The sequence below is a fragment of the Triticum aestivum genome, chromosome 4A (genome assembly GCF_018294505.1).
Source record: "Triticum aestivum cultivar Chinese Spring chromosome 4A, IWGSC CS RefSeq v2.1, whole genome shotgun sequence".
NCBI classification, from domain to species: domain Eukaryota; kingdom Viridiplantae; phylum Streptophyta; class Magnoliopsida; order Poales; family Poaceae; genus Triticum; species Triticum aestivum.
The window spans coordinates 162,106,828-162,117,677 of NC_057803.1; the positions used below are offsets into that span (position 1 = coordinate 162,106,828).

Consider the following 10,850-nt stretch of genomic DNA (forward strand, 5'->3'; position numbering starts at 1 on the left):
GCCATCATTCCACAGCAAAGTCGTTGTTGCAGAAAACATGTATTGCAAGTGTTATTGCAAAGAACGATGCAGGGTCAGGCGCGTAATGGATTTGGACGTACGTGTGCGGTGATGTGGTTGTTGCCGGCGTCGGTGGTGACAGGAGACGGCAAAGTTCATGGTGCTCCACGACCGATATAGCTGATCTTGCCGGCGTGGCAGATCTCGCCGGTGGGGAGGTGTTTGGAGGCGGAAATCAAACATGGATGCGATCACTAGTTGCGCGGAGACAGAAGGGGTGGTTCTCCATCCTGTGATTAACAGTGCATCGGACGGACAGGGAGACGGCAGACGCTCGCATAGGATGAGTCAGCTGAAGGTAAAGGTTTCCTAAAAACAACGCATAGGATGGATTGAGTAATTTTTTCTCCGGTTACGACGCACACACCCGCTCGCCATGCGCCTCCCGTCGGTTCGCTTCCTGCCGTCGAGTGCGGCGACGGCGGTGGTGGCCGCGAACGCGCGCATCGCCTGGATGGCGCGCGCGGGGAACATGGAGGGCGCCCGCGCGACGTTCGAGGCCATGCCCCTCCGCACCACCGCTTCCTACAACGCCCTCATCGCCGGCTACTTCCGTAACCACCTCCCGGAGGCCGCCCTCGGCCTCTTCCGCCGCATGCCCTCCCGCGATCTCGGCTCCTACAACGCTCTCATCTCCGGCTTCTCCCTCCGCCGTCACACCCTCCCTGATGCGGCGGCCGCGCTCGCCTCCATCCCCTTACCCCCCTCAGTCGTCTCCTTCACCTCCCTCCTGCGCGGGTACGTGCGCCACGGCTTCCTGGCAGACGCCATCCGCCTGTTCCACCAGATGCCCGAGCGCAACCACATCTCCTACACGGTTATGCTGGGTGGTTTTATTGATGCCGGCCGTCTCGACGAGGCCCGCAAGCTGTTCGACGAAATGCCTGACAAGGACGTCGTTGCACGAACTGCCATGCTATCTGGGTACTGCCAGGTTGGCCGAATTGCCGAGGCACGCCTGCTGTTTGATGATATGCCGAAGAGGAATGTTGTGTCATGGACTGCAATGATATCTGGATACTCTCAAAACGGGAAGCTTAACCTTGCACGGAAGCTTTTTGAGGTGATGCCTGATCGCAATGAGGTGTCATGGACTGCTATGTTAGTCGGGTACATACAGGCTGGACATATCGAGGATGCCGAGCAGCTGTTTAATGCAATGCCAGAGCACCCAGTGGCTGCCTGCAATGCGATGATGGTTGGGTTTGGGCAGCGCGGGATGGTGGATGCTGCCAAGGCAGTGTTTGAGAGAATGCAAGAGAAGGATGATGGTACGTGGAGTGCAATGATTAAAGCGTATGAGCAGAATGAGTTCTTGATTGAGGCATTGTCTACTTTCCGTGATATGTCATGGAGAGGTATCCGTCCAAACTACCCATCAGTCATTAGCATCCTTACTGTGTGTTCGGCACTAGCTATTCTCAATTATGGAAGGGAGGTGCATGCTGCAATGCTGAGATGCTCCTTTGACATGGACGTCTCTACTGTCTCAGCATTAATCACAATGTACATCAAATGTGGAAATTTGGATAAAGCTAATAGGGTCTTCAATATGTTTGAGCCCAAAGATGTCGTGATGTGGAACTCGATGATCACTGGTTATGCTCAACATGGGTTGGGGGAGGAAGCACTTGGCATATTTAATGACATGACGATTGCAGGAATGGCACCTGATGGGATTACTTATATAGGAGTCCTCACTGGTTGTAGCTATACGGGGAAAGTAAAAGTAGGGAGGGAAATTTTCAATTCTATGTGTAAGAATTCTGCCATCCGACCAGGAGCGGAGCATTACTCTTGTATGGTTGATTTGCTTGGTCGAGCTGGACTTGTAGATGAAGCATTGGATTTGATTAAGAACATGCCAGTTGAAGCCGATGCTATCATCTGGGGAGCACTGATGGGTGCCTGTAGGATGCACAAGAATGCTGAGATTGCCGAGCTTGCTGCAAAGAAGCTATTAGAGCTAGAGCCCGAGAGTGCTGGACCATATGTTTTGCTCTCTCACATTTATACATCCATTGGGAGGTGGGAAGATGCTTCTAAGATGCGGAAATTCATTAGCTCAAGGAATTTAAACAAGTCTACAGGCTGTAGTTGGATAGAGTACGACAAGAGGGTGCACCTCTTCACATCTGGTGATATATTAGCACACCCAGAGCATGCTATTATCCTTAAGATGTTGGAGAAACTAGATGGTCTACTGATGGAATCTGGTTACTCAGCTGACGGAAGCTTTGTGCTCCATGATATAGACGAAGAGCAAAAACTTAATAGCTTGCGATATCATAGTGAGAGGCAGGCTGTGGCGTATGGACTTTTGAAAGTTCCAGAAGGAATGCCCATTCGTGTCATGAAGAACCTTAGAGTGTGTGGTGACTGCCATGCTGCTATGAAGTTGATTGCAAAAATAACTTCCAGGGAAATCATACTCAGAGATGCTAATAGGTTCCATCATTTCAAAGACGGATTTTGCTCATGCAAGGACTATTGGTGAGGTGAATGGCAAGGTAGATTCCTTGTCCTACGTCATCTCATCCTGCTATTTGGTAATTCTCAGTATCTGAGTAAAATTACCCTTGGTTACGGAAGTCCTCATTTTGGTGATGCTTCCGCTTTATGTCTCTTATAAGAGTTAGAGCAGTTACCCTTGGGTTCTCCAGTAATAATTCCATTTTGCAGTTATATGCATATCCTATTGATTTCATCATTTGAAGGCTTCAGGATAACTAGTTTAATGGCAGTTTAATTTTCTTATAGGTAACATATTCAGAATCCGGGTTTCATCTGAACATGATTTCATCATCTACTGTGAGCGAACTGCACATGGGGAGCTTGTTCCCTTGAGGTATGTTTGCAACTATGGACGGTAATGTGACTGCTGCTCTAAGCAAGGTCACTTCTTAGAGGTCAGATTATGCTGAGCTAGAACCTGGGTAATCACCTGTTACAGTAAAAGGGCAGCCCCAGTGCATAAATCACCTGTTACAGTAAAAACTCCAATTACAAATCATTTTCTACTGCAGGGAGTCACTGTTTTTCAAGAGCAGCATGTTATTCGAATGGGTACAAACCCCAAAAGACAGCTTAAGGTGAAAGTTTTATATATTTTCTATTTAGTTCCTGCCTTTACATGAACCCTGATGTGCACACTCACTTACGTGCATATGTTTTTTCTCACATTGCACTCTTACTTTTGCAGACTGGTGAAGCAGTGGAGTTCGCCTATTGTGATAGGTTTGATAGACAGGAAGAATTAGGACATTCATGACATGGCGGAAAACTGAATATGCTGCGGTGGCAGTCTGATCACAAAATCATTCGTGGAGATTTTGAGTGTGGAACATAGCCCTCAGTTTTTTTACTGTTGGCATGATCCTGTTGGCGACTAATTGGGTACTGTGGCTTCTCAGCACTCAGCAGTTTGTTTGGCAAACAAAGGATCCAGGTGAATCATTCAGCTTCGTACCCCCCCCCCCCCCCCCCCCCTTCACCCCTGAACACCATGTTGTACTGCGTTATTATGTATGAAATATATCAGAAGTTTTGAAAAGAGGCAATTAGTTAATCTCTTAATCTGTTGCTCATTTAAATTTTACGTACATCAAAATTGAATTCATCTTGCTGTCCGGTGGATCGGCCAGGTATCACCTCTATGAATTCGCCAAAGGGTGTGTTTGGTTGTGCGCGAACCAAACACAACATCGAAAAACCAAGATAGCGGAGGTGCAGTTACCAGTGCATTTGAAGAATTCTTCTGATAAAATGAACTTCACCTACCATAACTCCACACAAAGCAAGAAATTATCAAAATAATTCAAAAAGGAGATATTAGATTACTTAATAGCACAAACAAAGATCTCGTTCATTTGAAAAACCTTTTGTAAAATAAGTGCAAGCGATTGATTACTTAATACCAACCTCTTAACTTGCATGTCTGATCGCATTATTCCACCAACTCCCGAATTCATTCTATAGTTGTCAGGTAGGAGGATGTTATGTATTTTATGGGCTCTACGTTCTTTCAGAAAACTAAGCTAGCTGACGCTCTAATGCCCTTATAGCCAACGTGGTATATGCCTGCCTTTCTGTTGATACCAGCTTTTGGCATGCACAGAAGTGTTCTCAAGATGATCTTTATCGAGAACTGATCATCATGAAAGTTGTGTGTTTTTCGAGACGAGCAACTTTGCTTTTTCAGATCATCTTAATCTGAGGTCGTATGCGACCTCTAGAGCCAAAAAAGGGTTAAAAAAAACAGGTGCCAAAAACAACTCAGAGGCTCTGGTATTAATTCAAGCCAAAGTAGAAGCGCATGCCGCTCAGAGCCTACTCGGAAGAGGTGAGGAGGCTTTGGGGCACCTCTCTGTGCCAGGGCTTCAGGTGAAAACCTTTGTCTGGCCCTACGGACTTGACAACGGAGACACTTTGCACCGTTATTACCCTTTTGGGGTGTTGTCGTGGAGCCCATGTACAGTTGGTTGTGACGTAATGTCTTCACACTCTCATGTGCTCATTCGCAACATTAGTAGTGCACTTTGCACTTTTTTGTGGTACAATGTTTGAATTTTCCTTTGGTCTGCTTTGTAAGAGGGCTAACTTACTACCTTGTATCGTTCGGTTGTGTGGCTTTATATATAAAGCTGAGTGGAAGCCTATTTTGGGGGCTTCAACCTGTCAAGTTAAGCTAGGTTTTTAGTTTTTGGACGGGATTTCAAGTCCCTTTCTTATATGAAAGTGTAGAGACAGAGGCGATGGCCGATTAAACAACAAACAATTGGTCAAATCCATGTACTACTTTATTATATTCTCTTTCTTATCCTGATTGTTGCTTCTCGTTCTTTGGTGTTCTTCGTCTTTGACGACAGTGAAACACAAGGCCCTAGAGGAGGTTAGGCCGACTTAGGACAGCTCATAGTCGTCATGCTCTGACGGGTCCCTCCCCGATGTGCGAGATTTCGGGTCTTCAAGAGACATCGTTTGTGTGTCCTGCATATCGTGTTCCTGGCGAGGCTCCTTCGGCGATGTGTTATACGTATTGTACTCGACGTTGAGAGCACACCATGACTATTCATGTGCGAACACATTTTTTGACAATTCCACTGGGAAGGAAGCTTCGGATGGTCTATCCTGATTGTTGTTGCTACAAAGAGATTGCCATCTAGAAATTGCACTCTAAAAGATAATATGAATTCCCTGTATGTGCAAATAATTCATATGTTAATGTTGTTAGATCCTTTGTAAACTGAAAAACAAAGTTTGTAAACTGGACATTTCATCATGGTTAATGAAAGAAATTAGACTTCACTCCTTTTTCATTCCATAAGGCCATAACACAACATTAGCATTGGTATCAAGGGGCTTAAAATTACTTAGTCAAAAGGCAACAAAAACCAATAGTCACCAAGTTACCCATATAAATTGCAGTGGAAACCAATACCAACTTATGGTTAGATGGTTCGGAAGGGTGATTGCACCCCCAGCCCATCAGGAAATGTTTGATTCTTGCATATCTCATAAATGTGGATTTTTTTAATGGGTGGGTGGCAACGTTCCATTGATAGCGAGGTGTATGTGTTTCTCAAAAAGAGAAAAAAAAAGTCAGTTTACATTGGATAAACTGGATTGTCAGAATCTACCTTGATACCAAGGCGGCAAAAACAGTACTATCAGGGAAGTGTTTGGGGGGAAAGGAACAGAAAATTCCGGACTCTGCAGCTTCTTGAGTTTCAAGCAATTTGTTTGCTTTGCGGAATCAAATGACCGCTTGAGAATGACAACACGACCCACGCATACTTAACATTTCCATAAGATGTTTGCGACTATTAGCAAAAAAGTAAGGTCCAATTTACACAAGTCACCCCACACGACTCGCTAAATGCACTACTCCATCCTCATTGTCGGGTGCAACATATCAGCTCGGTCGGTAATAGTACCTTTCCACCTTCGAAGGGTTTGAATCAACAAGCAAGAAATACCTTTTTTTTCTCCAGTTCTTGTTTTAGTTCACTTAACAGATTTTGCTACACACAGAGAAGGAAGCGAAATACATTGAGCAGCTTCCACAGTTCAGCAGCCATCATCCCATCGGACTCCATGTTTAGCAGCGAGATAGTAAGCATTAATTGGTCCTTTATCCCCAGCCTCGTAGAGCTCTGGAGCAACCCTCTTCTGGTCGATCTCATGGAGTATAGGTGCCAATACGCTCCATGCAGCAGCTAATTCGTCGCTGCGCATGAACAGATGACTATCGCCATCTAGAACATCCAAAAGAAGATGCTCATATGAATCTGGAACTTCAACGTCGTACCTGCAAAGCATGCATCATGATTCAGTACCAGCTCTCTTGAATACTGTAGATCACAAGATGATCAAAGTGACCTCCATACCTGTCCCTGTAAAGTAGGTTGAGCTCTGAAGCATCCAACTGGAGCCCAAGTCCCGGGACCTTATTGTTGACTTTCAAGAGAATGGCTTCTTCGGGTAGGTCACGTAAAATCAGCTCGTTTGTGTCGAGATCTATGTCATGACCAAAACGTTCACGGTAGATATTGCCAGGGACATGATGAAATTGAATACGAATCTCAGCTCTGAAGGAAATGAAGGATTAAGAATTGTCAGCTATGCTTGATCAGGTAGGTAAGTGGTACATTGTTTTTCTGAAACAGTAAGCATGCAAAGATCTCAATAATGTGCTCAGAGGAGGGTGGGCTATTGAAAATAATACTCCCTCCGGTCCATATTAATTGTCGCTGGTTTAGTACAAACCGGAGGGAGTATGACAAGAGTGTTACCTATGCATACGAAACACTATGCACTTTTACCTTTGGAGAATTCAAAGATTTATGGAAGGTATAATGATGATGATTCCATTATAACAAAAGGATATGATGAGGTGACTGAAATCAGACACTGACTTCTTTTGAGAGTAAGAGATAAACCAGCCAAGACATCTAATGGTAAAAGTTATGGAACTCATTGAGAGTACCTATTCTCCATAAGTCCCATTCCAGTCTTGATCAAAAAAGGCACCCCATCCCAACGTGCATTGTCAATGTACATGGCGGCAGCAAAGTAGGTAGGTGTCATTGATTTTGTATATCTGTCAACTTTACCGGAGGTATCTTTGAGTTGACCAAGGACGACATCCTCAATGTCCACTTTTCGAATTGATTTGAGCACCTTCACCTGCATAACATATAGTTTTCTTAATCCTGTAACAAATATTAGCATTTTTTTACTTCCAGGATGGTAAGTGCATGGTTTTCTCTGGTATTAAATTATAGTGCTCTATCGGTTACCTTCTCATCGCGGATATCCTCCCCATCAAGACTAACAGGTGGTTCCATAGCAAATAGTGCTATCGTTTGAAGAATGTGGCTGTGCACTATGTCACGGATTATCCCGTAGTTTCCAAAGTACCTGAAATGACATGGTGGATGAACTAAATGATAGTATAAATGTAAAATGGGAGCACTAATAAAGGACTAAAGTTTCATTAAAAACCCTGAGTAAATTAGAGACTACATTGAAGGTCACAGACCCAGTTGTAAGCTAATCATGCAGCATAAAACCAGGATTAAAACTGGTGCAGTACTAAATTTCCTTTGTTAAGAATTACTCAGTAGGATGAACTTGTGCTAATTTACATAAAACCTGCATAGCCAAAGTTTATATTATTTAGACTGCAAAACAAATGGTGCCTGATGATGATGTAACCTAAAGGGCTTTAGCATTCTTTTATCGATGATGACTTAGTAATGTTTCTTTTTCCCTAAGAGAAATGCCTTCATGTTAACTGACCTCCCTTGTGTTTCTGCTGATGTTTCTTCAGAAAAAACGACCTGTAACAATGCATGCACATTAGCAGTGTGTATGTAAAAATAAAAACATTGGTGAAATGAGCTTATTTCGAAAGTACCTGCACATTGCGTATGTACTTCCTACTCCATAAAGGTTCAAATACCAAATTAGAAAATCTCAAGACAGTGAGATTTTCGATTAGATCCTTCCCCAAAAGATGATCAATTCTGTGTGATATAATGTTTAGCAATAAGATTTAAGGGAAAGAAAGGTGCAGTAAAAACTAGTGACAGGACTTGTAACTTGCATGGATACAAGATGGTCACCGGTAGATTTGCCTCTCTTCAAATCTTGACAGCAAAGACTGTGTTACCCGTTGTGAGGACAAACTAGTGAAGCCAAATGGTTTCTCGATAATTATCCTATTCCAGCCATGCTTAGTTTGGGCACTGTCAGATAATGGCAATGCCACATCAAGAAGTGCCTCTTGGGGAACAGCAAGGTAGAATATCCTGTTTGCTGCACAAGTGCCCTTTGAAACGAGAAATTGGGAATTAACATACAAATCCCAGGTTCAATTATAGCCCTTGAATTCGATCCAACAGAATTTCAGAAGTGTGACGTAATCTCACCTCTATCTGTGCCATTTTCGAATTCAGTTTGGCCATCCCATCTATGTTATCATGTCCTGCATCGACATAGTATGTCCTTTTAAGGAATTCATTCAACTTTTCTTCACAGTTTTCACTGCAGCACAACAATATTATAAATATATATCAGATGAAAACTTCCTAAATTTAATAGCATGAAGCTTGGAGTCAAGGTCTGCTACCAAAGAAACGTACTGGTGATCTACCCGACAGGTCAAATTGGCTTCAATCATGGATCTTAAATCCTCGTCTGCTAATGTCTTTCTAGAATATCCAAATATGGCAACATTCTGCAATATAAAGCATTGAAGTTGTGACAGGATGAAATGATAATACAGACAGTTGACAGGCAGTCACTAGATTCGAACTCCCAAAAGTACTCGAAAATCTGATTATTCTGCATCATTATTCACACGTACAACACCACCTCTATTAGCACTAAGCCTAACTATGTATAGGAAAGATGTAACTAATCCTAAATAGAAATTGATCATTCAGCGGGTTGATCACAGATATGGGATTGGAAATCGAAGCTTGTTTGCTAAGGATGGTTCTAAAAAGGGATAAAAATGAAGGCAATCAGATGTTATGACATGTTATGCTCATACCTGAGGAAGAAAATCACTGTAATACAGAGCAAATAGTGCTGGGAAGACTTTATTTCTTGCCAGTTCGCCAGTAGCTCCAATAACAGCAATACAAAGAGATGGTACACTTTCAGGTTGGTCATCAAAATTATCAAACAGAACAAGGTCTTCCTCTAGTACAGGATGATCAGCTTCAGAGTGGTTGAGTCCCAAATGCATTGAACTTTTGTCATCGATCGAGTTATCTGACATAACAGAGCTTGTATTTGCTGTTTCACCTCCTGTTTCTACATAAAAGGAAGCAATAATGTGTGTGTGTGTGTGTGTGTGAAAGCATCTGGATGCAAGCAAATAACCACGGAGAAATTTGTGATGACAGTAGTAAGATAGTATGATAAAAACTAGGGACTAGCATATTTCACAAATAATGCGAACTGAACATAACTTTCAAAGGCATGAAGCAAACTACTGGCATGCACACATGTAAATCTGTGGGAATGATAAGCCAGGAATCTCATAATTTTGATAGATATACTTGAAGTAGCAAATAGCAAGTGGTTTCCGAATACCAACCATCAGCAAGTTGTACATTCCGACGAGTCATCCTTCCAGTCAGCGATGCAACCTTGAAGCAGTCAGGAATTTTACCAACCCCTTGAATTTCCAGCTTTCTCTGAACTTGCGATCCATGCCTCCTCAGGGCCTTGTGGAGCTTCATCTTGGCAGCAATCCAACATTGCGTTCTAAGACTGACAGCAGGTCCTGCAACCTACGTGCAGAAGCATCAAGCAGGCAGTTGATCAGCACTTGAATGTGTCCATGTCTACTACATCGGACAATGACAGTAATTAAACCAAATGCAGAGCAAATAAAAGGCAAGCATCATCTGTAGGCAATATGAGGCAGGATGGTGCTTGGCCGACTCTGTATTCCGTCACCCTCGGGTGCCAGAACGGGCCACAAGAATCACATGCTCGCACACGCATTTCATCGAACATCCTGATAGCAGACAGGAGCGCTCGCCCTTCCATCCACCCCTCTTGGCCCGTAGGAATGACGCATGACGCATCCATGGTCACAGAATCCAGCATAGCACCATAACCATAACAAGTTGGTAAAGGCATTTTATCAAGCAGGTCAAGCGCGCCACAAGGGTGGAAGGAGGCCAAAAGGCACGACGGCCACCAACCACAGGAGCTCTGCTGGAGTACTCACCGGGCTGAAGCGCGCAGCCCCCAACGAAGGCGGCGCTGGAGCTGCTGAAGCCCTCACGGCGAGGACCGTGGTAGCCATACACGGCGTTGGCGCTTCTTTCTCGGTCCGCCGTATCCCGCCCCGCTTCTTTTTAGTCTCACGCCGGTGGCCGGTGCCAGGATCGTGTCAGTCAGGCCCCGGCTGATCTGATAGTGATAGACAGCCACGCGACAGTAGCTAGCCGTACGTGTCGTCGGTTTCAGGTATCACGAGGGAGTGGATAGCGACGCTCTGTAGCCGCCCCCGTTGGGATGCACATTTCGCAGTACAGCCAAAAAAAGCCCTAGGAAAGTGACAAAGTACTCCTCGCTTTGTGAAATACGTACAGAGCAGCAAGTCTAAAAATAACGTTACTAATGTGTAAGGACGCGTGCATCTGGGAGCTAAACTTTTTCGCTATCGGCTACCGCTTTGCCGTTTCGAAGCGTGGGATGCAGTTTCACTGTCCAAGTTCTTGGTTCTGACAAACACAAGTTGGTACTACTGAATTTGTATG

The 10,850-nt window shown here is 44.1% G+C and overlaps 2 protein-coding genes across 7 annotated transcripts; one reads left to right on the forward strand and one right to left on the reverse strand.

Moving 5' to 3' along the window:
• Positions 1 to 344: 344 nt before the first annotated feature.
• LOC123085709 (pentatricopeptide repeat-containing protein At1g56690, mitochondrial) lies at positions 345 to 5,354 on the forward strand. Of its 5 annotated transcripts, XM_044507396.1 has the most exons (5): positions 348 to 2,570; positions 2,821 to 2,908; positions 3,087 to 3,152; positions 3,263 to 3,508; positions 4,929 to 5,354. In XM_044507396.1, exon 1 carries the CDS (start codon positions 437 to 439, stop codon positions 2,555 to 2,557), a length of 2,121 nt encoding a protein of 706 aa, XP_044363331.1. In that variant the 5' UTR covers positions 348 to 436; the 3' UTR covers positions 2,558 to 2,570; positions 2,821 to 2,908; positions 3,087 to 3,152; positions 3,263 to 3,508; positions 4,929 to 5,354. The 5 variants fall into 5 exon arrangements, with proteins under 5 accessions (XP_044363332.1, XP_044363333.1, XP_044363334.1 ...); XM_044507397.1 differs by lacking the exon at positions 4,929 to 5,354 and having other exon boundaries at positions 345 to 2,609; positions 3,263 to 3,710; XM_044507398.1 differs by lacking the exon at positions 4,929 to 5,354 and having other exon boundaries at positions 347 to 2,570; positions 2,821 to 2,996; positions 3,263 to 3,710.
• A 502-nt stretch (positions 5,355 to 5,856) lies between these two features.
• LOC123085711 (inactive glucose-6-phosphate 1-dehydrogenase 4, chloroplastic) lies at positions 5,857 to 10,609 on the reverse strand. Of its 2 annotated transcripts, none has more exons than XM_044507400.1 (12): positions 10,316 to 10,609; positions 9,674 to 9,869; positions 9,122 to 9,387; positions 8,709 to 8,803; positions 8,496 to 8,610; positions 8,190 to 8,395; positions 7,982 to 8,090; positions 7,864 to 7,904; positions 7,362 to 7,482; positions 7,049 to 7,248; positions 6,450 to 6,650; positions 5,857 to 6,370 (listed from the first exon to the last, which is right to left on the reverse strand). In XM_044507400.1, the coding sequence occupies exons 1-12, from the start codon at positions 10,391 to 10,393 to the stop codon at positions 6,130 to 6,132; spliced, it is 1,869 nt and encodes a 622-aa protein (XP_044363335.1). In that variant the 5' UTR covers positions 10,394 to 10,609; the 3' UTR covers positions 5,857 to 6,129. The 2 variants fall into 2 exon arrangements, with proteins under 2 accessions (XP_044363335.1, XP_044363336.1); XM_044507401.1 differs by having other exon boundaries at positions 9,674 to 9,862; positions 10,316 to 10,605.
• Between the last annotated feature and the right edge of the window lie 241 nt (positions 10,610 to 10,850).